This window comes from Vitis vinifera, chromosome 17, assembly GCF_030704535.1.
Source record: "Vitis vinifera cultivar Pinot Noir 40024 chromosome 17, ASM3070453v1".
NCBI lineage: Eukaryota > Viridiplantae > Streptophyta > Magnoliopsida > Vitales > Vitaceae > Vitis > Vitis vinifera.
This window is the reverse complement of record NC_081821.1, coordinates 5,899,245-5,926,154: the sequence shown is the minus strand read 5'-3', so window position 1 is coordinate 5,926,154 and position 26,910 is coordinate 5,899,245. Positions and strand designations below refer to the sequence as shown.

Below are 26,910 nucleotides of genomic sequence, written 5' to 3'. Positions count from 1 at the left end.
AATTATATTTCTTCAAAATAATTTCAATATATTGCAAAAGATTTAAAAAAATATCATCACATATCTTTGTAATTTCTATACCCACAATAAAATTAGTTTTACCAAGATCTTTCATATTAAAATGAATGTTAAGCCTTTTTTTTTTTTTTTTTTTTTTTTATTGATAATATGCAAATTTGAGTCAAAAAAACAAAAAATCATCCGCATATAAGCTAACATGTGAATGTTCCTATGATTTATAATAGATATATCTGTCACGCTCATTTGGTTTATAGTCATTTTCAATCATGTAGAAATAAAATTTCATACCATTGTTTGGGAGGCTACATTAGGAATAAATTAAAGAATTTAATACATTCTTGTTTTCCTTTTCAAACACTATAAATCATTTAGGTTGGTCCTTGTATCTTTTCTCATTCAAATCTACATTTTAAAAAGTTGTTTCTATATCCACCATTTGATGAATGATCAAATCATGTAGCGCTATAATTGTAATTAGTAATCTAGTGAAGGTTACCTTGGTAACTAGACAACAATTCTAAAAAAGTCTAAATAAACTTTTGTCTACAATAATTTGTAACAAATCTAAATTTATACTTTTTCTAGACTTCTAGGATGAGTCATTACTATCCCAATATCATCCTGATTATTTAGGCATTTTTATTCTGGTCTCAAAAAAATTAAAATTAATGAAGTGGGGGGTACAAGAATTTCCCATACTGGCCCGTTTAAGTTCAATTTTTTCACACTTTCAAAATTTTAATTTGAATTAACTTAAAAATAAATATAATTTGTAAATAAATAAATACTATAATTTTTTATAATAATTTTATGAGAAATAACTTTAATTTTTTATATGTATGTTAGAAAATGAAAAATGAAAATGAAAAACCTCCATTCCCTTTTCATCCCTCTTCTAATCAGTGTTTGATAACGGAATGTGAACACGAGACCAATTCTTGATGCCTAGTTCGGTTCGGTGAAGCAAACAGGCCCTACGGATATTCTCTTACTCGATGCATTCATATGGGAAGCCTTGTAAACGAGTGTTCCAAGTTGCTTCTCTTTGCAGATTCACCATTCCTACCTAGTACAGATTTGGTTCCCCTCTATTTACAGGCTTATGCACAATTTCACCTAATGTTCCGAGGCGGTAGTAAAACCCCTCTTGCTTGTTAACGTATCAAGTGGTATGATCAGCTGATGAGTAGCAGTATCAGTACCACGGACACAGGCAGAGTGGAATAAGAAATTGGATTGACACGAGCAGAGTTTGGCAGGAGTGGATTTGAATCTGGAGCTGGCATCATGCACTCATCCCCATTTGAAATAGACTTTATCCCCATTTGAAATAGACTTTATGCGGAAACACCCCACCCCCCTGCTTCAATGTAAATATGCCCATGTCCTTTCGAAAAATCAACTCTGACTGCACGTTCCCCTCTGGGGTCCAGCTTCCCTTAAAATGTCATTATAGTACTTTATGCCATAAAATATACCAGTGTCATCTGCATATATATACAAGTTAGAATCAGGCTCGATTGGCTTCAACCAACAACAAAATCAAGGACATTGAGTCATAAGCACTTACTAATGGATTTGTATGGGACTAGCGGCTTGTACACAAAGCTGTAAACTTGGGCAACATTGTTGAGATTTGGATGCTGCAGAAGGGCAATCTTCATTTTGTAGATGAAATTGGTAATGGCAATCTTCACACGCCAATACTCCTTGTACGTAGTTGGCCTTCACATGCCAGTGCACCCGGATTGGACACATATGCTGTGTGCATTTCAGCTTCAGCTCGGCGTCCTCTATAGTTGTGTTCATTTCCACCTTACTCGTAATCTTTGAACCACTTCTGCATTTACACTCCATAGTATTCGTATCACACAAAGACAAACTAATCCTTGAATTGAAACTTTACAAGAGGCTTACATGACACAGTTGTTCTCATTCTGGCAAGCACAAGCACAAGATGGACAAGGAGTGATGATATCGCTGCAAAAAGACGAGAAGGAGACGCAGCATCTTGGTTTTGCAGAGGCCGCCAGCTGTGAGTATGTGCACTTCACACTCCGTCATTGCAAAGGAAAATTGAAAGCAAGAAGATATGAGTTGAAATGGTACTAGAATTTAGCATTTACGCTTAGGAAGGAAAAAAACTTAACTTACTCAGTAGGTTTTTCGCCGGCCATCAGAGGAGAGGTAAAGTGAAGGAGCTTCAATGGTTGCTTGGCTGCATGTGTAGCCTGTCCCTGGACCCAGCAAAGTGAAATTCTTGGGCAGTCTCATTGTTTTGTTTGAAGTGCCCGAAAGCCCAACGCTAAGTCAGACTGCAGCTCTGGGATCATGTCCCTGTAATGCCAGAACACCACCCTTGCAGCAACCAGCAATCTGTTGGGTGTAAGGAGCTCCATGGAGCAAGTCAATAACAGTTGGATTCCTCCTGCAACAGTGTGGGATGTTTCCTTGGAACAAGAAACAGTATCCCTGGTCAGTGGCTGCTACCACCATTGACCAGATTACTTCTTTCTTAGTCCATGTCCATCCCATTATGTCCCAAGCCAAATCTAATCCATATTCAGTTGGGTTAGTTTCATTATTTTCCCAAACCCAATCATTTACACCATCCATAATCTCCAAAATCTCGTTGGATTTGGTTCCAGGTTGCAAACCAGTGAAGAATCCCATTTTACCCTCATGAAAAAGGCCCTATTTTCCTCGGGCATCAAGAAGCCCTTTTCTGAAGTTGCCCTCCAGACGAGAGAATCCATAAGGCCACCAGCTGTGAGTAGGTGCACTTCACACTCCGTCATTGCAAACAAAAATTGAAAGCAAGAAGATATGAGTTGAAATGGTACTAGAATTTAGCATTTAAGCTTAGGAAGGAAAAATACTTAACTTAGTAAGTTTTTCGCCGGCCATCAGAGGAGAGGGAAAGTGAAGGAGCTTCAATGGTTGCTTGGCTGCATGTGAAGCCTGTCCCTGGACCCAGCAAAGTGAAATTCTTGGGCAGTCTCACTGTTTCATTTGAAGTGCCCGAAAGCCCACCGCTAAGCTGAAACTGCAACTCTGGAATCATGTCCCTGTGATGCCAGAACACCACCCTTGCAGCAACAAGCAATCTGTTGGGTGTAAGGGGCTCCATGGAGAAAGTCAATAACAGTTGGATTCCTCCTGCAACAGTGTGGGATGTTTCCTTGGAACAAGAAACAGTATCCCTGGTCAGTGGCTGCTCCCACCATTGACCAGATTACTTATTTCTTAGCCATTGTCCATCCCATTATGTCCCAAGCCAAATCTAACCCATATTCGATTGGGCTAGTTTCCTGAAGAGAGAATCCCTGAAAAGGCCCTATTTTCCTCTGCCACTCCCAATCCTCGCAGGTACTAATCCTCAGTGTGGGATGTTTCCATGGAACAAGAAACAGTATCCCTGGTCAGTGGCTGCTCCCACCATTGACCGGATTACTTATTTCTTAGCCCATGTCCATCCCATTATGTCCCAAGCCAAATCTAACCCATATTCGATTGGGTTAGTTTCCTGAAGAGAGAATCCCTGAAAAGGCCCTATTTTCCTCTGCCACTCTCAATCCTCGCAGGTACTAATCTAATCATGTTATTATTTTTCATTTTTTTTTGCAACCCCCGTTTGATTCCCAAGAAAATCCATCCCCCATTCGATTTCCGGGAAAATTCATCCTCGTTTGATTTCCGAGAAAATCCATGCCCCCCAAGGAACACCAAAAAAGTTTCCGTTTTTTTTTTTGCTCCCTGTATTTTCTGGATCTGTTCTAGGGGTCTCTTTGCTTTTGTGCCATTGGATTTAAATTTCACGAACCCTAAATCCACGATTTTTGAGCCAGACTGAAACACACAACCTTTCCCTGCAAATCATGATCAGATTACCAAATAGCATCTTATTTTTTTCATAAAAAAAAATGGACAGATTTTGTATCCTGTGCGCGGGGGCTGGACTGGTAGGAAACATCTGGAAATTTCCCAAAAATTACCGAAAATTCCTTCGACCGATAATCGGTAACGAATATTGTGTCGGAGCCCGGCCGATAAAAAAACGAAAACAAAATTTTCAACTTTCCGAAACTTTCTTGGCAACCAAACAGAATCATAACAAGCCGAACCACAAAAAAAATCAAAACTCTCTTAGTCTACTCGGTTTCATTGAAAAAAAAAAAACGAAACTTAATTTTTTTTAACTTTCCCAACCAAACACAACCAGACCACCAAATATAACCACAAAACTTACAGAAAACAACCGGGGTGAATGGCGCCTCAGATCTGCACTTCACTTCCTTCCCGATCAACGTGCGAGAAAATGGGTTTTCGGGCAGAGGACAAAATAAGTTTTTAGCATGGGAGCACCGGCCATTTTGCAGGCATGGAAAGCTCCCATATTATGAAAAATTCTGGCAAAAGCTTGGGCCATGTCTTATTATGACACAGCCCACACCCCACCACATGAGGTGACGCCTTGGCCCGCAATGAGGATAGCTTTTATAGGCATCTTTGCATCCTTATTCCTGTCAGAATCCGATGTGGGATTGCTAACCAACCTCATCAATGAAAAAAATTTAACACCACCCAAAGGATTTGAACTTGTACCTCAGATACTGTAACCAACCTAGGACCACTCGGCTACACGCCTTTTATTATCTAATTTGCCAAATAAAATAATATATATTGGATTTTAATTTTTTTTATAATATTTTTAAAAACTATAAAATTAGTTTAAATTTTTATTTTTAATATATTTACATTTAAATATTATATATATTTCATTTAATAAAATTTAAAATATTAATATGATTTAATTTGATAATATTAAAGATATAAAATAATATTATTAAATTTTAATTTATTCATATATATTTTAAAATTTTTATAATTATTTTTAATTTTAATAATATATAAATTACATATTTATGATGTCACCGATTTGACTGCCGATCTGATCAGTGAACCATAAATCGATAATTTTTTCCGTTAGATGATCAGATTCTGAAAACATCGTTTTTGAAAGCAAAGAAAAAAAGGGGCTAGGTGAAAATGGTTTCCACTTTTTTTCAAATATAAAATACTATTTTTTTCCACTCATCTAGTGTTCAAAAGTGTAGTAGAAATGGAATTATTTTCGGATGTACAGCATTTTAAAAATCCCACTCCTTTGATCATTCACTTAGTACCCATGCTTCGGATGGGGTTGAGACAAAGTAACCATCGCTTTATTGGACTCCGTTTAGGGCGGGTACCACACTTTACAAGGGCATGTATGCACGAAAGTTAAGATGTTGGTATCATTTGAAGATTATAAGCAGACATCTGCTAATAGTTTTCACATCTCAAGAAGGATGAACCCACGTGTCAATAGCTCATTCATTAGTGGGCCAAGTTGTGTCATTTGTTAGCGAGGTTGTAGAGCAAAAGCTATGGAGGGAGAGATTTTGTTAGAAAGTCATTGCTCAAAACTATTAGCCTTGCTTATGGGAATTTGCCTAATATGAATCATTGCACTAAACTATGGACCAACTACATGTTTAGAATGAACATCTTTGATCATGGTTAAAGCATTGGCTAAGAATTTGGTCACCCCACTCACTCTTAAGATCAACCACCATCATTGATGAGCAACACCAATATTGAGCCTCTAAGCAAGCCTTGTCAAAAAAACATAGTCAACGTAATCCAAGTTGAAAGACACACATTGCTCCATTAGAGATACAGGTATTGTGTCTAATGGCTGACTTCATTCGTCTCATCCAAACACCATTCTCTTAGGAAATCAGAACTCAAGAAGCACCTAAGAGACTTTTCCATGCCCAAGTTCAATCTATTTAATGAAAGCACTCACTCCCATGATCATATGTTGCATTTTAGACGGGCTATGATATTGGAAGCTTCTAATGAACCACATTTCTGCAAGATTTTTCCTAACTAGCTTGCATGGTTCGCCCTATCATGGTTTCACAAGTTGTGAGAGGGGTTCATTTATTTCTTCTAATCCTTCGTGCAAAGCATCTATGGTCCAACATCAATGCTTGATCCATCAAAGAATAGTTATCTTGAGTGCAGAGAATAGTGCAGAAAAGGGAATTAAACTCTCCTTGATACAAAAGAACGACTCAGTATAGGCAAAGACAAAAATGTTTGAAATGACTCTTTTGAGTGTATATGGCAATTGAATGGAGGTGAAAAGATGCCTCAAGGCGACTAATGGGGCACAATAATTTGATGGTCGAATAGGGATCTGCCGCCTCACTTGGCAGTGAGGTTGCAGGGGTGACCAGCCATTGAATGGGTAGCGTCCCCCACCAAGTGCCCTCTTCATCCTCAAATATGGGTGGCTGTAGTGCGCTCCCCATTTCTCCCATATCCCATATGCCTGCATCTTCAATCCCATCCTGGTGCCTTTTAGTTCGAAATCCATCTTCATCCTCTTTAATTAATTTCTTCTTTGCCAAAGCGCGATTACTATACAAAAGACTCTACAGATTTACACATACAGCAAAGATAATTTCAATACGTTGTTATTAATGAATCCACCATTCTTCCTTAAATTTCTCATCGTACATGTACATAAAAATCATAACCCAATCTGAAAACCGGCATAGGATCTGAGTCCACAGAAACAAAGATATCACAGCCGGTCTGTCCAGTCAAGTAGATCTTGCTTGGTTTATGAGCCCAGAAAAATCTCTTAGAAACCCGAACGAGATCTACAAAACAGAAATGAAGAAGAAAACATATGGGTCATGATCAAAACAAATAATAATAGTAATAGAAGAAAAAAAAATTGTTAAGAGAAGAGAAACGGAAATCCCCGAAAACAATAGGAATGGGAGGAGTAGGAAAGACTAGCTCTAGACCCCCAATCCATGGAGAGGAAACCATGAAGGGAATAGATGGCTAAGCTTTCCTACTCTCCAATTCCCAAACATTCTCAGGAAACAAACGACTTCACACTTCAGACCCACGATCCGTCTCTTGAGCTCACCATCATCCCGCTTGCTTATCCCCTCTTTTATATACAAAACTTTGTTTTCAGGCCTGGTGGTAGTGGTTTTACAAAACCGCCTTTCGGTGTGGATCACAGCACATGGTTTTGCAAAACCGCTTCAGGGTCTATTGCTTTTCACGTGTCATGGCCTCACTTTTATTTGGTCTTTTTCTTTTTCTTTTTGTCATCCATACACTGATTTTATCCTTTCACTCATCGTGAGCTGAGCTTTTTTGTAAATTGTGGAATATTATAATCACATTTTTGTCTGAATTTTGAAACCTAATACACGTGATGCCAGAATTTTGAAACCTAATATCACGTGATGCACATCACGTGCCATGTCTCCTTCCAGAAAGGTTTTCAATTCTTACTCTTATTTAACATTTATCATCAACGGCTTTAATTTAATATTTTATTGGTTATGTTATAACTTGTGATAATTATGATTTAAATAAATATAAAAATATTTTATTGGTTCCAAGTACCAGGTTAAGGTTTGAAGGAAGTCTTTTGTTTTTTTGTTGGGCATGCTCGTGTCCACAGTCTTGTTATTCAAATTTTCAGTTTTACCTTTATTTATTTATTTTATTTTATTTATTTATTTTGTGTCAAAGCCTGAAGGGGTGTGCGTTCGACGGATGAAACCAATCTAAAATTGGTTTTTTTTTTTCCTTTTTTTAATAGGAGTTTATATCTTTGACATGAAAATAAAAATAAAAAATCACTTGCGTCATTCGTATTAGATCAGAGATGTCAAAATTCTTTTCAGAAACAACAAAAAAATAAATTTAAAAAAAATCTCCATAACTTCAACACCTAACAAAATCAAATGAAAAAATTAGATTAAAAAAAAAAAAAAAGGAAAAGAGAAATTGGAAGCTGTGAACAGCGAGCACCAAGAGAAAAGGGAGAAAATTTCGAAAACCGTAGGGAATGGGTGGTATAGGAACCAACTGCACTTCCACATCTCCGGCGGAGAAGATGAAGAAATATATAAGAGGAGTTCTCTCCTAACCATCCATTCCTATTGCTTTCGAAATATTCATCTCCCATTTCAAACCTGCAGCCAAAACCTAAAGTACCACCCATTCTCTCTCACTCGTTATATGGGAGCAGACGAGGTGGTTTTCTAAAACCACCTTTGTTTCGCCCATGGTTTTTCAAAACCACTCACAACATTGGGCCCACCATGCCAGCTTTCCAGTTTCCACGAGTCATTCAAAATCAAGAATTTAACCAAATAAATAATTTTTTTGAAATGGGAAAAGGAGAAAAGGGAGAAAATCCCGGGAACGATAGGAATGGATGGCATGGGAACCAACTCAGCTTTTTGACACATCTACATGATGTGAAGAAACATTAGATCCCAGCCACCCATTCCCATGGGCCTCCGGGAGGACCACTCCCATTTCTCATGAACCCTAAGCGTCTGGCTCAAAGCACGAGGCGGCGGTGGTGCCCCCGTTCCCCTTTTTATATTCACCACTTCACTCTTGGGTTTTTCCCTTTCTCCAAACCAGAAACCACCTTCGCCCATGGTTTCCGCAGTTCCGTATTTCTGGTTTTCACCCACTCGTGAGCTGGCGGTGGTCCCTTTCAGTTCCTCAGTGACTTGACTCGTTTGGTAGATGGGAATCATCATTTTGTTTCCGTGTCTGGCAACGTCTTGATTCGTTTGTTTGATTTGATTCAATTTGGGATTCAATCACCACCCCTTGTGTGGAGTGTTGCCTTGGGCCCTTGACACCCTCCATTACACTTGATTTTACAATAACTTAAAAACATTATACTTTTCTTATAATCTTGTGAAAATATAAATATATGTTCATATAGTTGTTTGATTAGGAGGGACATTAAAAAATGCAAATTAGGAAAAATAAATTTTTGTGTTGAAGAGATTCCGTTTCTCAAATCAAATTCTTAATCTATGTTTGATCGGTTGGATTTACATTAGAGAAATGAGATATCATATTCTATCATATGGTTATTAAGATATATTAATTTCAAGTTACGAGGTAAGATATATATCTACTATGTGTCATAAATTTATTAATTTTTTTATCAATCTTTTATTTTGAAAAATAAAATTTTGTTATTATAAAATTAAATTTGTATTTAAAAAATAACCAAAAAGTATTTATAAAATAATATTAATATATGTATTTTTAATGTTTATTTATATAGTATATTTCATTTTATTTTTATTTATTTTAAAAACTAGATAATAAACATAATATAATATATTTCATGGGGATATACTACTTTTATAACATCATATTTATTAAATTTAATATTTAAGGATATCATATCTAATTAAAAATTATATTTTAAGATATGTATTTTCTATGTAATGGATATGATATTTAGGATATACAAATTCTATTATGTTTAGAAAAAAAATTCAATAACTTATTAATCTTTCTTCCCTGATTGGTCGATTGTTAAATTTTTAGTTTAATGTGAGATAAAAACAAGCATATTGCATGTTAACGAGTGTACGAAATAAACAATGAATGACAATAGAAGAAATGGTGTTTAACAAAACAACAAATGAATATCTCCAAAAGAGATTATCCTTCATAATTTTTTAATTATTAATTTATATTTATTTATATGCTTTTTATTTTTTATTTGTCTTTTATCATTATCTATTATTTAAAATGTGTTATTTTATTTTTAATATACTTATAGGTAAAGTAAGTAATTCTAAATGAAGAATTAAGAAATTTATTGGAATGATCATCACACCATTACATTTTATCGATAATTTCAAAAAAGTATTCATGCTATCATCTTATATCTTCTTTGGAATAGAATTACATATCAAACCGTTTTTAATCTTTATCTTATGGTAAGAGTGTAACTTAAGATTTCGAGCCTATTCAAATATCTTATGTCAAATTTAGAGTGTGTTTGATAATGATTTTATGAAGTATTTTTAGTTTTTTTTATACTTAAAAGATAAAAAAATTTAAATGTTAAAAAAATTAGAAACACTTTCTAAAATCACAATTAAACATACTTTTCATTTTATTGTATATTATTTTATTTTTTTTATAAAGATAGATAACTTGTTTATAATCTCAAAATGATGTATTATTTCTTATTTAAAATTTATTATAAATATACAAAATATAATGTTAAAAAATATTATTATAGCTGGATTCAATTTCACATAACTTGACTTTGACTTATGGAAATCGGATTATTCGTCTAACCCAAATTTAACCCGAGTTTGAAAAACTAGGAATGGATTGGCCTTAGGTTAAACACATTGAATTGAAGGTCTAGTTGGTCCGAGTTTAGATTAAATGTTTATTAATTCAAGTTGGATTATAATCAAATGCAAATCCAACCTTCCTTAGAGGATTCTATATCAATAGATTCGATGGTACCAGAGAGTCATTTCCATTAAACCTTCCACCAAGAATTGATTATGTGCCTAGAAAAGGGAAATTGTAAATATAAGTTTCAATAATTTTAATAATTTTTTTACTAGGCTTTTAAAAATAACTTCTAAAAATAAATATTTAATATGAGTTGAATTATTCAATTTCTTACTTTAAATATAATAAAAATATTTCAATGAAATTAATGTTTCATCGAGAGGAATTTTTTTTCAAATAAATAAATATAAATGGTGAAAAGAAATTTTATAAAAATTTAAGTAATTTTAGTTTAAATTTATTTAATTTTAAAATATTAAATATATATTAAAAAATATTAAATATAATACTTTAAATTAGCTTTTCAATATAGATATTTTTTTATAAATTTAAATTTTAAATTTGTGTTTTAGGTATCGAAATGAAATATTTGTTCAAATAATGAAATTCAATAAAATAATTTTTTTATGTCTAAATAATTTTTTTTAAAATAATTTCAATATGTTTCATTATTTCTTAGAATTTCGTCTAATATTTTCATAAATTTGAATTAATTTTTGTCTTATCACTTGCGAAAAGTCTTGTTCAAACCACTTGCTAGTTTTAGTAGTATATTCAACTAGGATTTTTTTTCTTTTTCCTTTAAATTTTGGCTAAAGAACCATATCATTATCATTATCATTATTATTATTATTATTATTATTATTATTATTATTTTATGGCAAATTCAATGGTGTGACATTGTATTTGCCCAATGAAGGGAAGACCATTCTCCCATTTGAGCCCAAAACATGTATTGAAGTTTTGTTTTGAATATGCCGTGGGCTTAAAGCCCAAGAATCTCATCCATGTGAATCTGGCTTAGAAATCTTATATTAAAGGTTTGAGTCAGGCCCAATGCAGCCCATAATCAAATTGTCCATTAGGCCCAAAAGCTCTCCTGAGGATGAACTTAGCAGCTGAAATGGACCAGTGGACTGGGCCGACTTGAGGAGCACTTGTATTTGGACGGCTTTTTTTAAAACCGAGAGCAGGTTCGGGTATTGCCCCATCCAGCCCCGATTATATATAAAACTAATTTTAAAATTAAAATTAAATTTAAATTTTAAAATTAATTTAATTTAAACTTTTATTTTACTATTTTTAATATATAGATAATAATAAAAAAATTAATAAAATAAGTTACAAAAAATATAATAATTTTATTATTTATAAAATATATTTATTTTAATATAATTAAAAAATTTAAAAGTAATTTTTTTTTTTTAAAAAAAAAAAAGTTAAACAGGGGTAGGGTTGGGATGGGGGCGACCTGTCCCGAACCCGTCCCGTTATCATTCCTAGGTTGGATTGATGGAGTGTAGCATGTGTCGTTGCAATTCCAAATATGAAAACAAGTATTTTTTGACTTTGTTGTCTATAAAGACACTACATACATACGTATGTATGATCTGAAAATTTTTAAAATAATTTTTAAAATAATTTTTAAAAAATAATATGTTTTTGGAACAAATTCCTAAAAATTGTTTTATGTCAAAAGTTATCGAGATGTGTTTTCTAGTTTCAAAGTCGACTCATCCATCTTGACCTTTTATATTATTTTTTTAGTGCGAGGATCAAATATTTTGACAATGGAACCTTTTTTGCTCAATAAAAATGCACACATGACCTATTCTTAAGAACCAAGATGCTTGACGATAATCTATCATCGAAATGTCTTAACTAATACTACTTGAAGATATTTTAAAGACGCATAACGGCCGGGCATTTACTAGAAGAATTAGCAAGACACATGGATTTGTTCAAAGAAATAGTAATCACAGATTGGTCAAATAAGAACGTGCCCAAGAATGATTCACCAATGTAAACACGGAACGTGTTGACCATGAAGAGTAGAACCCATGAAAGCTGGTGCTGGTGCAGTCCGGATCAATTCAAATTTGAAATTTTGAAAAAGGCAACAAAGTGAACAAAGACCTAAACCACCGACGACTTTGAGGGAGTCGCCCCACCCCTCCACCAGGACCCCCTTCTTACACGTCGACTCCCCCTGCCGACCCCGCCGGACTCTTCTCCTGTTTTTTTTTGGGTATTGGAGTATTTCAGGGGGTTTTGGGTCCCGCCCGGGCTCCAGCTCATGCTCCACAACACCGTTGGCTGCTTTTTTTATTTTTTTATTTTTTATTTTTTGATTTTAGGCAGCCTAACTCGCTCGAAGAAAATGGTGCAGGAAAAGACGTGAGTCCATTACGAGCCGCCCTCCACTCAGTTTTCAAATTTAAAATTTGGGAAATAATTTATTCTTCTAATTTTTTATTGTTTTTATTAAAATTATGTTAAAATAATGAAATGAATTTTAAAGAAAAATTATAAATGATTAAAATTCAAAATAACGTTCGATTTTAGAAAAATTGTTATCATATGGAAAATTGGAAATAGTATTTAGTTTTTTTTGGGTATACGTGGAATTTATTATTTTAGAGTATATAAGTTAATTTATTTTTAAAAAAAATCTGGTGTAAAATATGAATATCGAGACATAAATATTGAGATTAACTGAGATTTTTTTTTTTTTTTTCCATTATGGGGGAAATGTAAATAGAAATTTCTTTGAAAGGGCGGAGGAGCGTTGAAAAGTGAAAGAAGAGGTCACCAAATATGAGTACAAATAGAGGCGAAGAGGCTCCACATTCCACAGCACAGAAGCGAAGCCAACCTTCTCTCTCTGTCTTCGTTTCTGGAATTTGATTTCTCTATCTCTGCATCTGTGATGGCGGGAACCCCGGCAACCCCTCTGCTGAAAGATGAGCTGGATATCGTGATACCCACGATCAGAAACTTGGATTTCTTGGAGATGTGGAGGCCGTTCTTCCAGCAATACCATCTCATCATCGTCCAAGATGGTGATCCTTCAAAGACCATCAGGGTTCCTGATGGCTTTGACTACGAGCTCTACAACCGCAACGACATTAACCGAATTCTGGGTCCCAAGGCCTCTTGCATTTCCTTCAAGGACTCTGCTTGTCGCTGCTTCGGTTACTTGGTTTCCAAGAAGAAGTACATCTACACTATTGATGACGATTGCTTCGTAAGTTTTTTTCCCCTTTCTTCTGCTTTACTCTTTTGGGTTGTTTTTTTACTTTCTTTTTGTTTGTTCTACAATTTGTTCTGGATTTGGGTTTTTGATTTTGGATCTTGACGTGTTCCGGGTTTTGAAATTTAGTTTTTGTGTTGATCTGTTGGGACGTGATTTTGGGTTTGACTTGACTTGATTTGTGGGTACTTCGTTTTCTTGAGATGGACTGATGAAAATCTGATTTGGTGGTTTGGGCAATTTGGGGTCTTGGAAAAATGGATGAATTTGGATCTGTTTCTTCTATTTTTTCTTAGTATTAACATGACTTTGATCTGTATTTCTATTGCCATTTCTGTGGTTTTGGCCTTTAAAGTTTCGAATTTGGATCTGATCCTGATTATGAATTTTAAACTGCGAATTTTTGCTATATGTATTTGTAGTCTTTAGGAATTATTGATTTTTGTCGATCTGTTATGGTATTGTTGGAGATAAACCTCTTGATTGGGCTGCGTGAAATTAGGGCTTCTGCCTTTTGGGATATTGGAAGCTTCATGATACTTACACTTTTGGTTGCTCCATCTACCTGAGCATTTGCAATTGGATTTGAAATCTGTAGGCTTGAAATTTAAGGAACAGTTCCATTTGAAAAGCCAGATTTCCAAATTCCACAGCTGGAATTTGAAATCAAATCCAATTTTGTGCAACCAAATAATAATGGCTTTGTTATCTTCCCATAACATTTTCCATAATAGACTTTAGGATGTTTCTAATGCAATTTGAAATCACTCTATGGCAAGGACACTTGACAGGTGAGTTGGTTCTTCCTGAATTCATATTTGGGTCAATTGATCTGTTTGTTGAAGTGAAAGTTGAAAACCTCTGCTAATTGACACATACAGAGAGATCTTTTCTGTTATTCAATCCCCACATATTTCTTCATATCTAATTGGGCTTTACAGTGATGCATTGAAATTTGTGTGATATTTGATTCTTTTTAGGATGCATTGCCATTGTATATTACTATACTAAGATTAAATGCATGTTCTATCTGCTTGGCTTGATCTGTCTTGTGAATTGTTCTTGTCAGGATTTGAAAGCTTTGCATGTAGTTTATTGATTCAATTATTATTGCTACCTGGAACTTATCACGCGGTAGAGGTGTTTTATATTAATCTTAAGTTGTGAATTCTTTATTTTTCCCCAGGTTGCTAAAGATCCATCTGGCAAAGACATTAATGCACTTGAGCAGCACATAAAGAACCTTCTGGCCCCATCCACCCCATTTTTCTTCAACACCCTGTATGATCCTTACCGTGATGGTGCAGATTTTGTCCGTGGATACCCATTTAGTCTCCGTGAGGGTGTCCCAACAGCTGTTTCTCATGGCCTCTGGCTTAACATCCCAGATTATGATGCCCCCACCCAGCTTGTCAAGCCGCGGGAGAGAAATACTAGGTACATCCTTTATCTTTTTCTTCACTGGGCTACATTGGTGTATGCTGTGTTAATCCTGTTTCTAATTTTTTTCTCATATACTCTTTCAGGTATGTAGATGCCGTTATGACAATACCAAAGGGGACTCTTTTCCCCATGTGTGGTATGAATCTGGGTTTCAACCGAGAGTTGATTGGCCCTGCTATGTACTTTGGACTTATGGGTGATGGTCAGCCAATTGGACGCTACGATGATATGTGGGCTGGCTGGTGCACCAAGGTATGTTGAACCAACCATTGTTACCTCTTTCTTACTCTAGTTTTAGCCATCATATTAATTAGCTATTCACACTTGCTCTAAATCTGCCCTAGAGATCAATAAGTTCCTTGTCCCTTTTGTTGTTGTTTCTGTTGCTGAGCATATGACTTGTTTCCTTGTAGATCATATGTGACCACATGGGGTTGGGAATCAAGACAGGTCTGCCCTACATCTGGCACAGCAAAGCAAGCAACCCTTTTGTGAACCTTAAAAAGGAGTACAAAGGTATTTACTGGCAGGAGGAGCTGATCCCATTTTTCCAGTCTGTTATTCTTCCGAAGGAATGCACTACTGTTCAAAAATGCTACATTGAACTCTCCAAGCAAGTTAGGGCAAAGCTAGGGAAAGTTGATGAATACTTTATCAAGCTGGCTGATGCCATGGTCACATGGATTGAGGCATGGGATGAGCTCAACCCATCTGGAGCTTCTGCTGAAGTACGCAATGGTCCTGCAAAATAGAAAATTTTGAACAATGGTGATTGCCCTCTTGTATCTTTGACTTCCCTTTTGTCAGAGCTTCAGAGTAATTATTTTGCAGATGCAAGGATATGTATGCTTATTTATTTTTCTTAGTCATAGTCGAGACAATAAAAGATGATGGATTTTGTTTTGATACATATATTGAGCATTTTGATGACTGGCCAAGAAAATTTGTTTGGTTGTTAAGTGTTAGGTTTCTTTTTTTTGTCTTGTTGACTTCCTTCCTTCTTTGGCATTGAATTCTAAGGGAAGCCCCAACTTGTCAGTCAAGGTAAAGAATGAAGAAATAATGAAGAACTTTTGCCTTGTGGAAATCAATATTCCTCTTGAGATCTCCACTGCCTAAACAGACTTTTCAAAGCTGCAATGTCCAGTTTGTTTATGGATATTGGCTTTTGGCATTTTGTGACTTTTTGCTTCGATGAACTATAAAGGGGATAAACACGGGGCAAAATGCATTGATTCAAATTTCAAAGATTAGGTTATATGTTTTGCACAGTTACTTCGATCTTAACCCAAGTCAATTTTATTAAAACAGATTTAAGAAGGTGCATGTAGAAGAAAATGAGAAGTCTACTCAAGCAGTATTCATGATTGAGGTCAAGCTGATGACTCAAAAACTTTCCCATCAAGTCAACAAGGCTAATGGAAATGCTGTTTGGTCCACTCTTGCCTAGTTCATAATATCATGCTCAACACCTAGTCAAAAGGGCATTGATCTACAGCCTTTGAAAATACTACTATCAATTTAGGTTTCACGTTACACAGCTTAGGAACAATAACTAAAACTAGGATAATGGAGAAGAGGAAAATGCCATGCTAGTCATATTACCAGGTTGACAATACAACACATGGGCTTCACCCACCTGGGAGGCAGAATTAGTTAAGAGATTGTGCATCCATGCTTTTGGATGAGATTGTATACCAGTGTGAATGTTTACCCACAAGACCAAAACACTACAACTTACATTATTAGGACTACCGGAATAAACCCTCTTTGTCTCTTACCATATAGAGGTGTACATTTCCGAGCAGGATGCTTAAAAAACTGATGAGTTTGTATACAAGTGAATCTGATTGCAAATCTGGATTCATTAGCTATTTACTGTCAGAAAAGGAATGACTTCCTGCTTGTATAGATAGGATCATAGAGGATGAGCATCAGGTGGAAAAACAGTAGCATAGAAGCCAAGTTTCTTTTAACCAGCTCCTAAGTGCTTCAGTCCATGCTACTTCCCAAATCTCCCCGTGTCTTAGCACCTTTCACCTGTTACAATACAAGTGCAAAAGTTCAATAATCTTCCACACAAAATGAGGTTCAATATTGTTTACATGGTAGTTGAGATGGCAAGGGATGCAGCTGCTCTTTTGATGGTGGAGATGGTGCCTGGTGTAGTACATAGAATAATAGTAGCATTTGGGAGCCTGGTATCAGAGCAGTGGAGGTGGTGGATTGGATGTAACATCATGAGCCTGACAACAGTTGTGGTCTCTAAACAAATAATATAACATGAATAACAGATGCAGTATTAAATTTCTCTCCAAAATCCTTTTTTCCACCCACATTCCATAAATAATTAAGCCCAACAGAACCTTATTCAACCGTTGCTATTCAAAAGAAACAAGTGACCAAGTAGGGAATAAAAAGAAGGCAATGGAACCACATAAGTGGGTTCACAATCGATGTGCTTATAATTTTAGCATCAATGGCACTCAACAATATGGCTGATGTGCTTATATATTTTTCTGCCATTAGCTCTCACTGTTGTTTTGCTTCAAAACAACAATATCGGACCAAAATCATGTAAGATGATATTGAGCTCAATATGATAGGCCTGGAAACCTTGCCTTTCCATCCAAGTGATAGCAAGTAATTTCATGAGAGTAAACAGTTGTCAATGCATTCACATTTCAAAATTTCTAATACATGTATATATATAAAATAAAGTCCCCAATGTTTCTGGATAAACATGGAAATATGTGGAAGCAAATTTTTCAAGGTATGTGCTTACGTTATCCGGAGGCAGAAAGTATCATTTTCCTGCTTGACATGTATCGATTGCCTCTGATGCTCAACTCGATGGAGTTGTGATGACAATTGAAGCAAATCAATGGTGGGTCCAGTTTCACAAGGAAGACAATCCTTAGTGTTTACAAAATCTGATCCTTGGAAAATCCCATCTGTCACTTCAAAGTTCACTGGCTCACTACAATCAGAAATTAGTATAGGACCTAGGTGATTCCCTTCTGCAGAATTCATCCCAGATGAAAGAAACTTATTTGGCACCCTACTCATTGAAACCTGGGGGCTGACTCCCAAGAACTTCTCAGAGACTTGAGCTATATTATAATGGGCATGACAGCCAGGCATGATCAGGGGGTGAATCATGGGAATTCCTGATGAATGGCTGGAAGAGTTCTGTGATTGAGATGACAGAAGAGAGAGAGCACGACCAGAGTCTGAAATCCCTGATAAGGCCTGAACAGTAGATCCTGCGTCAAAAACAGACAAGTCTTCATTTCCTAATGAGGTGTCTTGGAAAAAAGAATGTGGGCCAGAATTTGCATCTGCAAGATCATGTGGATATCGGCTATTGTGTTCACTGAAAATACTTCCTGTATTAGCTCCATTGTCTTGAAAGGAAGAATATTGTTTTTCAAATTCAAAAGTAGGGAATAGGGACTTTGGATGTGGGTGCCCATTGGTTATAGGAATGGTTGATTGAGGACTATAGTCAGTTCCATCTTCAACTTTTATCCGCTTGCACCAGTCACTCATCCCATATTTCTCTGGTGGCAATAGACCACTGGGGAGTATATCTTGACATATAAAGGATGCGGTTGTTAGTGTAGTCCCCTGAAATCTATTACCTGCATAGCCTGCATAATGTTAGGGAAAATTGTAAAACAGATAGTTCTGAGGATGTATTGCAAGTGCGATCACAGTGACAAGATGGGGATGTGAGAATTGCACATTGCTAAAAGTTATTTGAATTCTGCATTTAGTCTAGAAAATAACGTTATCAAATGAGGAACAATCAAGAATCAATTGGAGTTCAGAAGCTATCATGTTTGACAAAAGAGCTTAATCTGTGAAGTGCAACAAAACCATGAATTATACATACACAACTAAAAGTACAGAAAATTATGGCATCAAAGATAGGTGTCAAAGAATTCTCATTCCTCATACAGAAAAATGATGAAAAGTTTGTTAATATTTCATATAGCTTTTTATTTATCTTAATTTATTTTTTGGAGAAGTGGTTAGCAATGCTGGATATTAATTATGATTTCTGAATTTGAGCAAACTTGGTTTCAGAATTAGGATTAGCATAAGGATCATGGATGCTATGGATTTAAACAGATAATGTAATTCCTAGGAAGGGGGGAGGGAAAATTTGGACTATATCAAGCCAGTCAAAATTATTGATGAATTAGGATCTTAGACCCAACACTTGATCGGCTAGTGCTTGTAGCACTATCTTATGAACACGGACAAGGCATCATGTTGCATCATAGATACTAGTTGCCAGATGCAGCAATTGCCCAAACTCTAAATATGAGGTGAATTGATGTGTATTTTTATGAATTCACTACTGAATACATATATTTATTTGTGCGAGTCAGTGTCTGTAGATACCTTCATCAGAATAAGCTGTTTGGATACCCAAACCAATTACCATGTGGTTCTCACCAATTATTGCCATGTGATCTATGCAGACCAACTTATGAATGCCATATGAAAAGATGCCAAGTGACATAACTCACCAGATTTTCTAAGCACAACCCTTAGGCACTCCAACAAAGGGTCACTTCTATGGTGCTTGACAGTTCTTTTGGATGGAGGTTGGTCCTACGAAGCTCTGAGAAAACTTGGTGAAGATAGTAGAAAAACTAGCTACCTTGCAGCCAGTAGAAGGGAGCAATATAACAGCTTCCACCGTTGAAAATGTGGTGAGATGTTGCTTCCCCACCCCCAGTCTTATGGATGGTATGGCAGTCTTCATGGCTAAAGCAGGGGGATACAATCAAGCCAAATAAGTGCCATTTGATACATGAGAGCAATTCTTTCTGCCTTGACCCATTTGAGGGGGAGTGCAACTCCAGCTGCTCCACTAATGAGGAGACAGTTGCCATTTTGGGATGGATCAGCATTTCACCCACACCTGACTTGCTCATGTCCCCAGTCTGGCTTGCTGGCTCTGTGGATTCTGAACGAAATAGCCTCTGCAGCATGGGAGACCTCTCTCATGGTATAAGGATTGACCTGAGCAAAGGCCAGTCCACCAAAACCCAATCTACTAAATCAAACTAAACCCATAGAACACAATAACCTAACCCAATTCATTGAAAGAAAGAAATAATCTTTGACTTCAGGCTGCTTTCAGTTCCACCTGGGTAATAGAAGTACTTGTGGATTCTTCTAAAGAAATGTATTGATAAATCAATACACTATGCAAAGAGATTCATTCCCAGCTACAGTCATACCCTTTTGTATTGGAGCATCCTGTTTTGGGTTTTATTGCTACTTGGACCAGTCTAACTATTTTTAAATGTTAAACTGCTTGTGTCCATCCGATATATGCTCTGTACCTGTGAGCCTTTTTCTGAAGGAATTGTTATCCTTTATTATTTTTACGTCTTTCTTTTATTTAATGCAATAGAAAATACCCAGTGTTCACAAGTAAATACTCCATATTCAATTCACTATAGACTCAGGGTTAGGTTAGGTTCAGCTGAATCAACATATGCCCAAACCCAACCCTTTGGTACCATCCCAAGCCCAATCCAGCCCTCTAAAACATTCCATAGAATAGATCATCAGGATGATCTAACTCAATCTAACCAGGCCTACATGATAGCCACAGTCTTAACAGATACCAGGTGATCTATACAGAGCTCATTAAGACCCATTCCTTGGAAAGAATTTTCCCCCTTGGCTTAACTCCTAAACTGAGTACCTATATTGCTGATATTTATGGTCTGACTATCTAATGCCAACTCTATCTCCCTCTCGAGTTTCCCTACTCATGCCTCTGCCTAAGGCAACTCATCATCCCACTCTCACTTCCTAATCCCAGCTCTCTCTCTCTCTCAAGATTCCCTATTCATGCCTTGAGCTAAGGCAACTTACCCATCATTTTGAGCAGAATGCCTTCTCCAACCTGCTACCTTTCAGGCTATCTATAATGAGTGTATGGGGGAGCCATAGAGAGTAGGTGAATAAAGAAAGTGACAACTTTAAAATAGAATCTGGAACTAGAAGGTGTGCTACACCTCTTCCTCTGCACAAATTTTAAGTACATAACAGGTGGACTCTTCGGTAATTGTACAAAATCATAATGTGTGCATGTGAAGGTGTGCATCATGTCAATGCAGGTCCAGTGACATCAATAATCAACAAGAAGTACCTTACAGTCTAAAGGTTGCAATTTTGAGATGACTGGTACAATGTTGCCTAAGATTTTTACAGGAAGGTTTTCAAAGTAATGACATACTTCAAGAATATATTAGAAGGAATGTGAAGACCATGACATCTAAAGATCCAAAATAACAAAATTTTAAAATATTGTGACTCCCTTATGTAATAATTACTGGGCATGTGTTCCTAATTCCATTGAGGCCCAAGGCAGCAAGGCTTGGTTCTGAAAATTTTTCCAAGGAGAAGAAGTTATATAAATAAAGAAAAAAGATGACACTGAAACAAAAAATATAATGCATTAATATTCACAAATTGAAGTTTGAGAAAAAGGAATTAGAAAATCCTGGAAGAATCAGAACATCTGCTTAAATAACAAAATCAATACAAGATTACTCAAAGTTCAAAGGAGGCTTCTTAAGAGATGTTGATATGCCAAGAAAATGTTTCTATTTTTTAAGATTTCTAATACAGTCAAACCCCCAACTCCCCAACAACAACAAAACTAACAACAATATAATGGAATCCAGATACCTTTAGCAGGCTTTCTAGTCAATAGTTATTGTCCAGAAATTTTTACTAAATTTTAGCTTGTCGATGTGAACAATAAAATTTGGGTTGTGTGATGGGAAAGAAATGTTAGGATTTTCGAGGACAAGGCAAGGACCTTAAAGGTTTTTTGGAATACCATTCATTTCCTTGCTTCTTTTTGGGCCTCTTGCACCACAACTTTAAGGGGATTCCCCTTAATGTGGTTCAACTCAATTGGTTAGCGATGTGTAGTTCCAAGGGTGCGGGTTAGTAAGGAGAGGTTGCTTTTTGTAATTACCTTATGGCTTTTTGTTTTTGGTATTCCTTCTGTTTAGCTTTTATTTGTGGGAGGATTCCCCATCCTTCTTTTGTACTTCTAACTCCTAATTCAATATATAACATTGTAGTTTCTCATAAAAAAAATATGGACAATAAAATTACATTCTCTCAGAAATATTAGTAAGGGATTTAAGGATCAATATAAAGTAACTTGATAATTAGCAATTCAATTAAGCAAATGTACACCCAGGCACACACACAATGATAGTTCTTCAAGGAGTTTCCAAATTAGAGAGAAGGTAAATTTTAATACCGTTATATGATTGAAGCAACCTCCCTGCCCTGCCAGGGTGAATACCAACTTGGGGTTTCCTCCGACGTTCATTGTGGCCTGCAAGGCGTTTGCGACAGCTGCGCTTACCATCATCAAACTCAGCCAGCAAATGAAACCTAGACAGCCAAAAGCTAATGCATATTATATCTGAGACAATATCTTGACACTTTTACCTTGAAAACTAGACTAGCAGACTAAATCTCCATCATATACTGAATACAAGTAAGTTGGTTTAAACATGTAGGTTTTTCCTTAAAAGGTGAATCTGATTTTCAGAATTTCATTTAAACATGAAGCTGACTGCAATGTCTAAAGAATTTTGGAAATAAAGAGATCAGAATCAGCTGGCCCTATCGCAAAGAAAAAAGTAGTGGAGAAGTAAAGTTAAAATCGAACGGACAAGGACAAAACAAAGCAAGAGAATCCAATTTTCAGGAAATTATGCACTGAGAAAACTAACAAAATTTACAGCTGAGCAACTCAAAATTCACTCAATTCCCCAGTTGATTGCTGAGAAGACTAGAGAAAAGAAAAAAACATTTGGAATCTTTTAACAGGCTGTAATTGGATTCCCTTGTGTAAGATTCTAAGTTTTTCCTTTACTTTCTTTTCTTATTCCTTCTTGGAAACCAATCTGTCTATAATTGTGAAGGCAAAGGGAATGAAAACCAAACCTGCTGCATTGCTGACAAAACCTTTGTTCAATGCCATTCACAATGACTTTGGCAGTCTTGGAATGAACTTCACAAACTTTGTGCCTCTTGTGGTAGTCTTTTGAGCTGCTAAGATCCTTGTTACAACCATGAACTTGGCAAAAGGCAGTCTGAGAGTTCAACCCCACAGCTCGAACTCTCTTTGCTGGTGTAGAGGACTCAGCCGATGGCAAACTGGGGTTTGCTTTGGATGGTTTACAATTTTGGGAATCACTATGATCAGCAAACCTTCCGAGCTTCAAATCGATGAGCAAAGAGTCCTGGCTGTTAGATTCCATAACAGAGCTAGAGAGCTTCGAACTTGACTCGTCATCTCTGGGAAAGACATTTGGGGATACCATAATCGAATTAACCATTATTCCATCACCACCCTTGCCACATGAAACATCCCTAATTGAATTGTCTGGCAATTGTTTTCTGACCATTTCAGGGATACCAAATTCCCCAAAACCCTGATTCTGAATGACCTGTTGACTTGACACTAAAATGCTGTTTCCATAACCACATGGGGTTTTCAATTCCCAACCCATGAAAACATTTTTACTTCTTGCAGACGAATTGGGCTGCAAATCGGTCGCATCAGATACAAATTCCTTTTCCTGTGAAACGTAGCTCCAAGACCCCATTACATATGACAGAATCACAGGCTACGAAGCATATAAACCCAGTAAAACTGAAGAAAGAAAATTACCCCTCTCAAATACTTTTGCCCAAAAACCAAGTTACATCCAAAATCTCAAATGACCACAGAACAGAACATGGTGAAGAATCCTCATAACCACAGTACAGAACTCGTAAGAACCCAGTTCATCACAAAGTGAAAGAAGGAAGAAATAAACCTCCCACCCACAAACTGTCTTCTTTGAAACCCCAAATACATGAGGATTTCATTTGCTGAGAAAATCCACTAAACAAGACACCAAACAGCGCTGGAGCCGCAGTTAATGTCTGAAACACCCCACGTGAAATCAATCAAGAAGCACTCAAAAAACCAAGTAAGGGAAAATATATTGAATGTACAGTCAATGAGTGGAAACACAGAAGCAAAAAGAAGAAAAGAATAGTTCAGAAAACAGAGTGAGAAAGTGATTCAGTAACTGTAAAAGGAAAATTCAGAGCAGCCCAAATGATGTGAGAGAGAGTGTATGTGTGTGTGCTTGCTTTACCAGAGTTAAAGCGAGAGGGTTGCAGTAGACACTATTCAATGCAAAAGAGACCCCAACTCCATGGAAGAGCTTGTAGTCTCTCTTTTTTTAGTGTGTATGAGAGAGAAAGTGAAAGAGAAACAATCATGGAAGTTTTGCTACTTTCTGCCTTACTTACCAGTGAGGGAATTGCTATCTCCACTCCACTTTTGATATTTGTAGGATTCCTACCTTGCCAAGAAAATCCTTGCATCCAAGTCTAAAAGGATTTCACCCTCCATCCAACTTTTTCTATTAGTCTTTAGCATATTTTTATTCAAATTTCCATTGTTCAAAGAATTACTGAAACCAAAAATATACACAATGGCCAAAGGCCTAAAGTAAAAAGACTAAGCCCCAATCTCCCTTGAATGTAGACAGTATATATAGTAATCATTGCTTTGACAACAATATCATTTGCTATCAAAATTTAGACTGTCCTCCCTTTTCCATATATATTAACCATGGTAGAATCTTGAACCCAATCTTGGTAGGTCCTGTTTGGATGGCTTTTTAAAATTTAATAGAAGTTTTTAAATATAAATATCCTGGTCCTACAATTTCAAAAGCCCAGTGTGTCCATGCTTATTGAAGGCATAAAGATTAGAAAATTGTAATTTTATACCCCTTTGCAAGCCATAAAAATGAAAAATATTAATCAATCGACCCATTGTATCTATTTGTTGATTTATTTGTACATTTTCATATAAGGGGCCTTATTATAATCATTTGTCACCAAGATATTGAAGGGAGTGACACTGTTGAAAATGGCTTGGTTGCTTCCAAAGGGAGACATCTAATTTATTATCTTAAAAGGCAACTTAGAAACAATAAAAACAAAGAAACCCTCCCAAAGGAAAACCATAAACCCCAAAAGGGGAGAGGATCAATTATAGCCCATGAAGGTTCAAGGAAAGTCAGTAGTGGTCAGCAACCCCACAAAAGAAAAAGGAAAAAAAAAATGAATATAAAAGATGAGTGTGAGAATGAGCCAACAAAACCAGCCAAATATGTGAACGTGAATGACCAAGGTAGGCAGAGGGGGTGAACAGTGTATGCAGAATTAGAGACCCAATAATGTTGGGATCTTGCAAGACAGGCCCCACACCCAAGGCCACTCACAACTATATCCTACTTCACCTAACAATACAGCTGCTTTCAGTCCTTTTCGGTTGGGGCTGGGCCGGCTGGCCTCCACACCCTTGTGGGTGTCAGTGGAGCCCCAAAGGCCCCAACACACACACACACACACACGAATTAAGATGAGAGGGCTTTGAAGCCTTGAGCTAGCTCACCCATCATTGACTAGTCTATCAACGTGGGGTCATCTCTTTGATGAGAATGGAAGTTTCCCCACAAATGATAGAGACCACACAAGGCATCTTCACCTTATGTATTTCAAGGGGGTTGCTTCTTGGGAAAAAGCGATCCACCATTGTGGGGCTCAACCATACCTATTGTTTAAGCACATGTTTAAGCCCAATTTGGAAAAGTGATTACGAGTTTTTCTAATTTTTCTTATAGGTGAATTTAGCCTTCATACCTCCCTTAAAAATCATATGATTTTCTCAGAAAATGTCGGTGAAGTTGGTCGGTGGTTTGGCCATCCTTTGCCAACTATTTCCCAACGTATATATCCTATACATTATTATTACTATTATCATATATGTGTGACCATTGTTAAAGGAAGGTGTCACTGAGGAACCACTGCCATAGCCTCTTCTCTGAAAGCACCCTTCTGTACCTTTGAATTGCTTAACAGTTAAGCATGTTAAAGAAGTTAGAGAAAAAGGTTTGATCAATCCTTCAAAATTTGTCGTATAAAGACTTTTTCAAATAAGTATAATTTGATTTTCTTTTATTTATTGTTATTGCCAAAATCCAAGCTGACTGAAAAAAAGAGAATCAAAATTTACTGAAAAGAAAGAGATTTAGTGAGTCAGAGTACAGAGCAAACATAATTACAGGGAAAAGGAGATGAATCATGGTTAAAAAACAAGTACCAGATATGAGCATGTGGCAAGATGGGGAGGCTCTTGGAGTCTTGATCAATAATGATGATTCATAAAGAAAAAAGATGATGTTGGCTTATGGCCACATGACACATGTGATGTGAGTTGGGGAGCACAACTGGGTGAAATTGTGGCACATGCTAATGTGCTAATGTGCCATGCATTCCAATTTCCAAACGTAATTTCATGAGAGTGAAGGGTGGTGAGCCCACGTGGCAACACTAAGAGGAGAAGGAGAGAGGGGCTGGGGATTAAGATGAGGATGAGCCTGCACATATCCCACTAATTCTGTGAGCCCATCTTTATGATGAGACCTTGAAAGCTCCTTCCCATCAAATTCATGGAAACCAACAAGAAAGCCAGCCACCTTTCTTCCAAGAAAAGCTGTATTCTGCCCAACCACCCTATACATGGTCCCTCTTTCTTAATTTCATTTCTCCCTTATTTTTCTTATTTATTTTTTCCTCAAATTTTCTCCAAATAATTCAAAGAGTAGGATGACAATGAAAAATATAAACATAGCTCTTTTAATATATCTTTCTATTCAGAAATATGTCGTAAAAGATATAAAAGAAGCTTAGATTATATTAGTATAAGAGATTTTAATAGAAGATAATCTTCCTTCTCTGTGATTTAAAAAAAGTACTTGTGAAGTTTTTTTTTTACTAATTTCTTTTTATATAGACATTTCAAATTTGGAATTTTCTCTGAGTTGTTTGAA

At 36.3% G+C, this 26,910-nt stretch overlaps 2 protein-coding genes, 3 non-coding genes and 1 pseudogene across 8 annotated transcripts; 1 reads left to right on the top strand and 5 right to left on the bottom strand.

Annotated features, from left to right (window-relative positions):
* Positions 1-878: 878 nt before the first annotated feature.
* LOC100241693 (COBRA-like protein 4) lies at positions 879-4,633 on the bottom strand (annotated as a pseudogene). The gene is made up of 4 exons (XR_009464635.1): positions 2,176-4,633; positions 1,939-2,076; positions 1,592-1,861; positions 879-1,508 (listed from the first exon to the last, which is right to left on the bottom strand). The product of XR_009464635.1 is annotated as a COBRA-like protein 4 (transcript).
* A 2,210-nt stretch (positions 4,634-6,843) lies between these two features.
* On the bottom strand, positions 6,844-6,960 carry MIR482 (microRNA MIR482). Its single transcript, NR_127860.1, has one exon. It is a non-coding gene; the product is annotated as a microRNA MIR482 (primary transcript).
* A 962-nt stretch (positions 6,961-7,922) lies between these two features.
* MIR3633A (microRNA MIR3633a) lies at positions 7,923-8,077 on the bottom strand. Its single transcript, NR_127885.1, has one exon. It is a non-coding gene; the product is annotated as a microRNA MIR3633a (primary transcript).
* A 228-nt stretch (positions 8,078-8,305) lies between these two features.
* Positions 8,306-8,417, bottom strand: MIR3633B (microRNA MIR3633b). Its single transcript, NR_127887.1, has one exon. It is a non-coding gene; the product is annotated as a microRNA MIR3633b (primary transcript).
* Positions 8,418-12,969: 4,552 nt separating this feature from the next.
* LOC100246811 (UDP-arabinopyranose mutase 1) lies at positions 12,970-15,887 on the top strand. The gene is made up of 4 exons (XM_002263454.5): positions 12,970-13,495; positions 14,688-14,938; positions 15,028-15,196; positions 15,358-15,887. The coding sequence occupies exons 1-4, from the start codon at positions 13,178-13,180 to the stop codon at positions 15,694-15,696; spliced, it is 1,077 nt and encodes a 358-aa protein (XP_002263490.1). The 5' UTR covers positions 12,970-13,177; the 3' UTR covers positions 15,697-15,887.
* Positions 15,888-16,511: 624 nt separating this feature from the next.
* LOC100260293 (squamosa promoter-binding-like protein 6) lies at positions 16,512-24,474 on the bottom strand. Of its 3 annotated transcripts, none has more exons than XM_010665168.3 (5): positions 24,317-24,474; positions 22,955-23,941; positions 22,260-22,396; positions 17,730-18,597; positions 16,512-16,984 (listed from the first exon to the last, which is right to left on the bottom strand). In XM_010665168.3, exons 2-5 carry the CDS (start codon positions 23,617-23,619, stop codon positions 16,981-16,983), a joined length of 1,674 nt encoding a protein of 557 aa, XP_010663470.1. In that variant the 5' UTR covers positions 23,620-23,941; positions 24,317-24,474; the 3' UTR covers positions 16,512-16,980. The 3 variants fall into 3 exon arrangements, with proteins under 3 accessions (XP_010663470.1, XP_010663469.1, XP_010663471.1); XM_010665167.3 differs by lacking the exon at positions 24,317-24,474 and adding an exon at positions 24,160-24,310; XM_010665169.3 differs by lacking the exon at positions 24,317-24,474 and adding an exon at positions 24,160-24,310 and having other exon boundaries at positions 17,730-18,588.
* Positions 24,475-26,910: the final 2,436 nt, after the last annotated feature.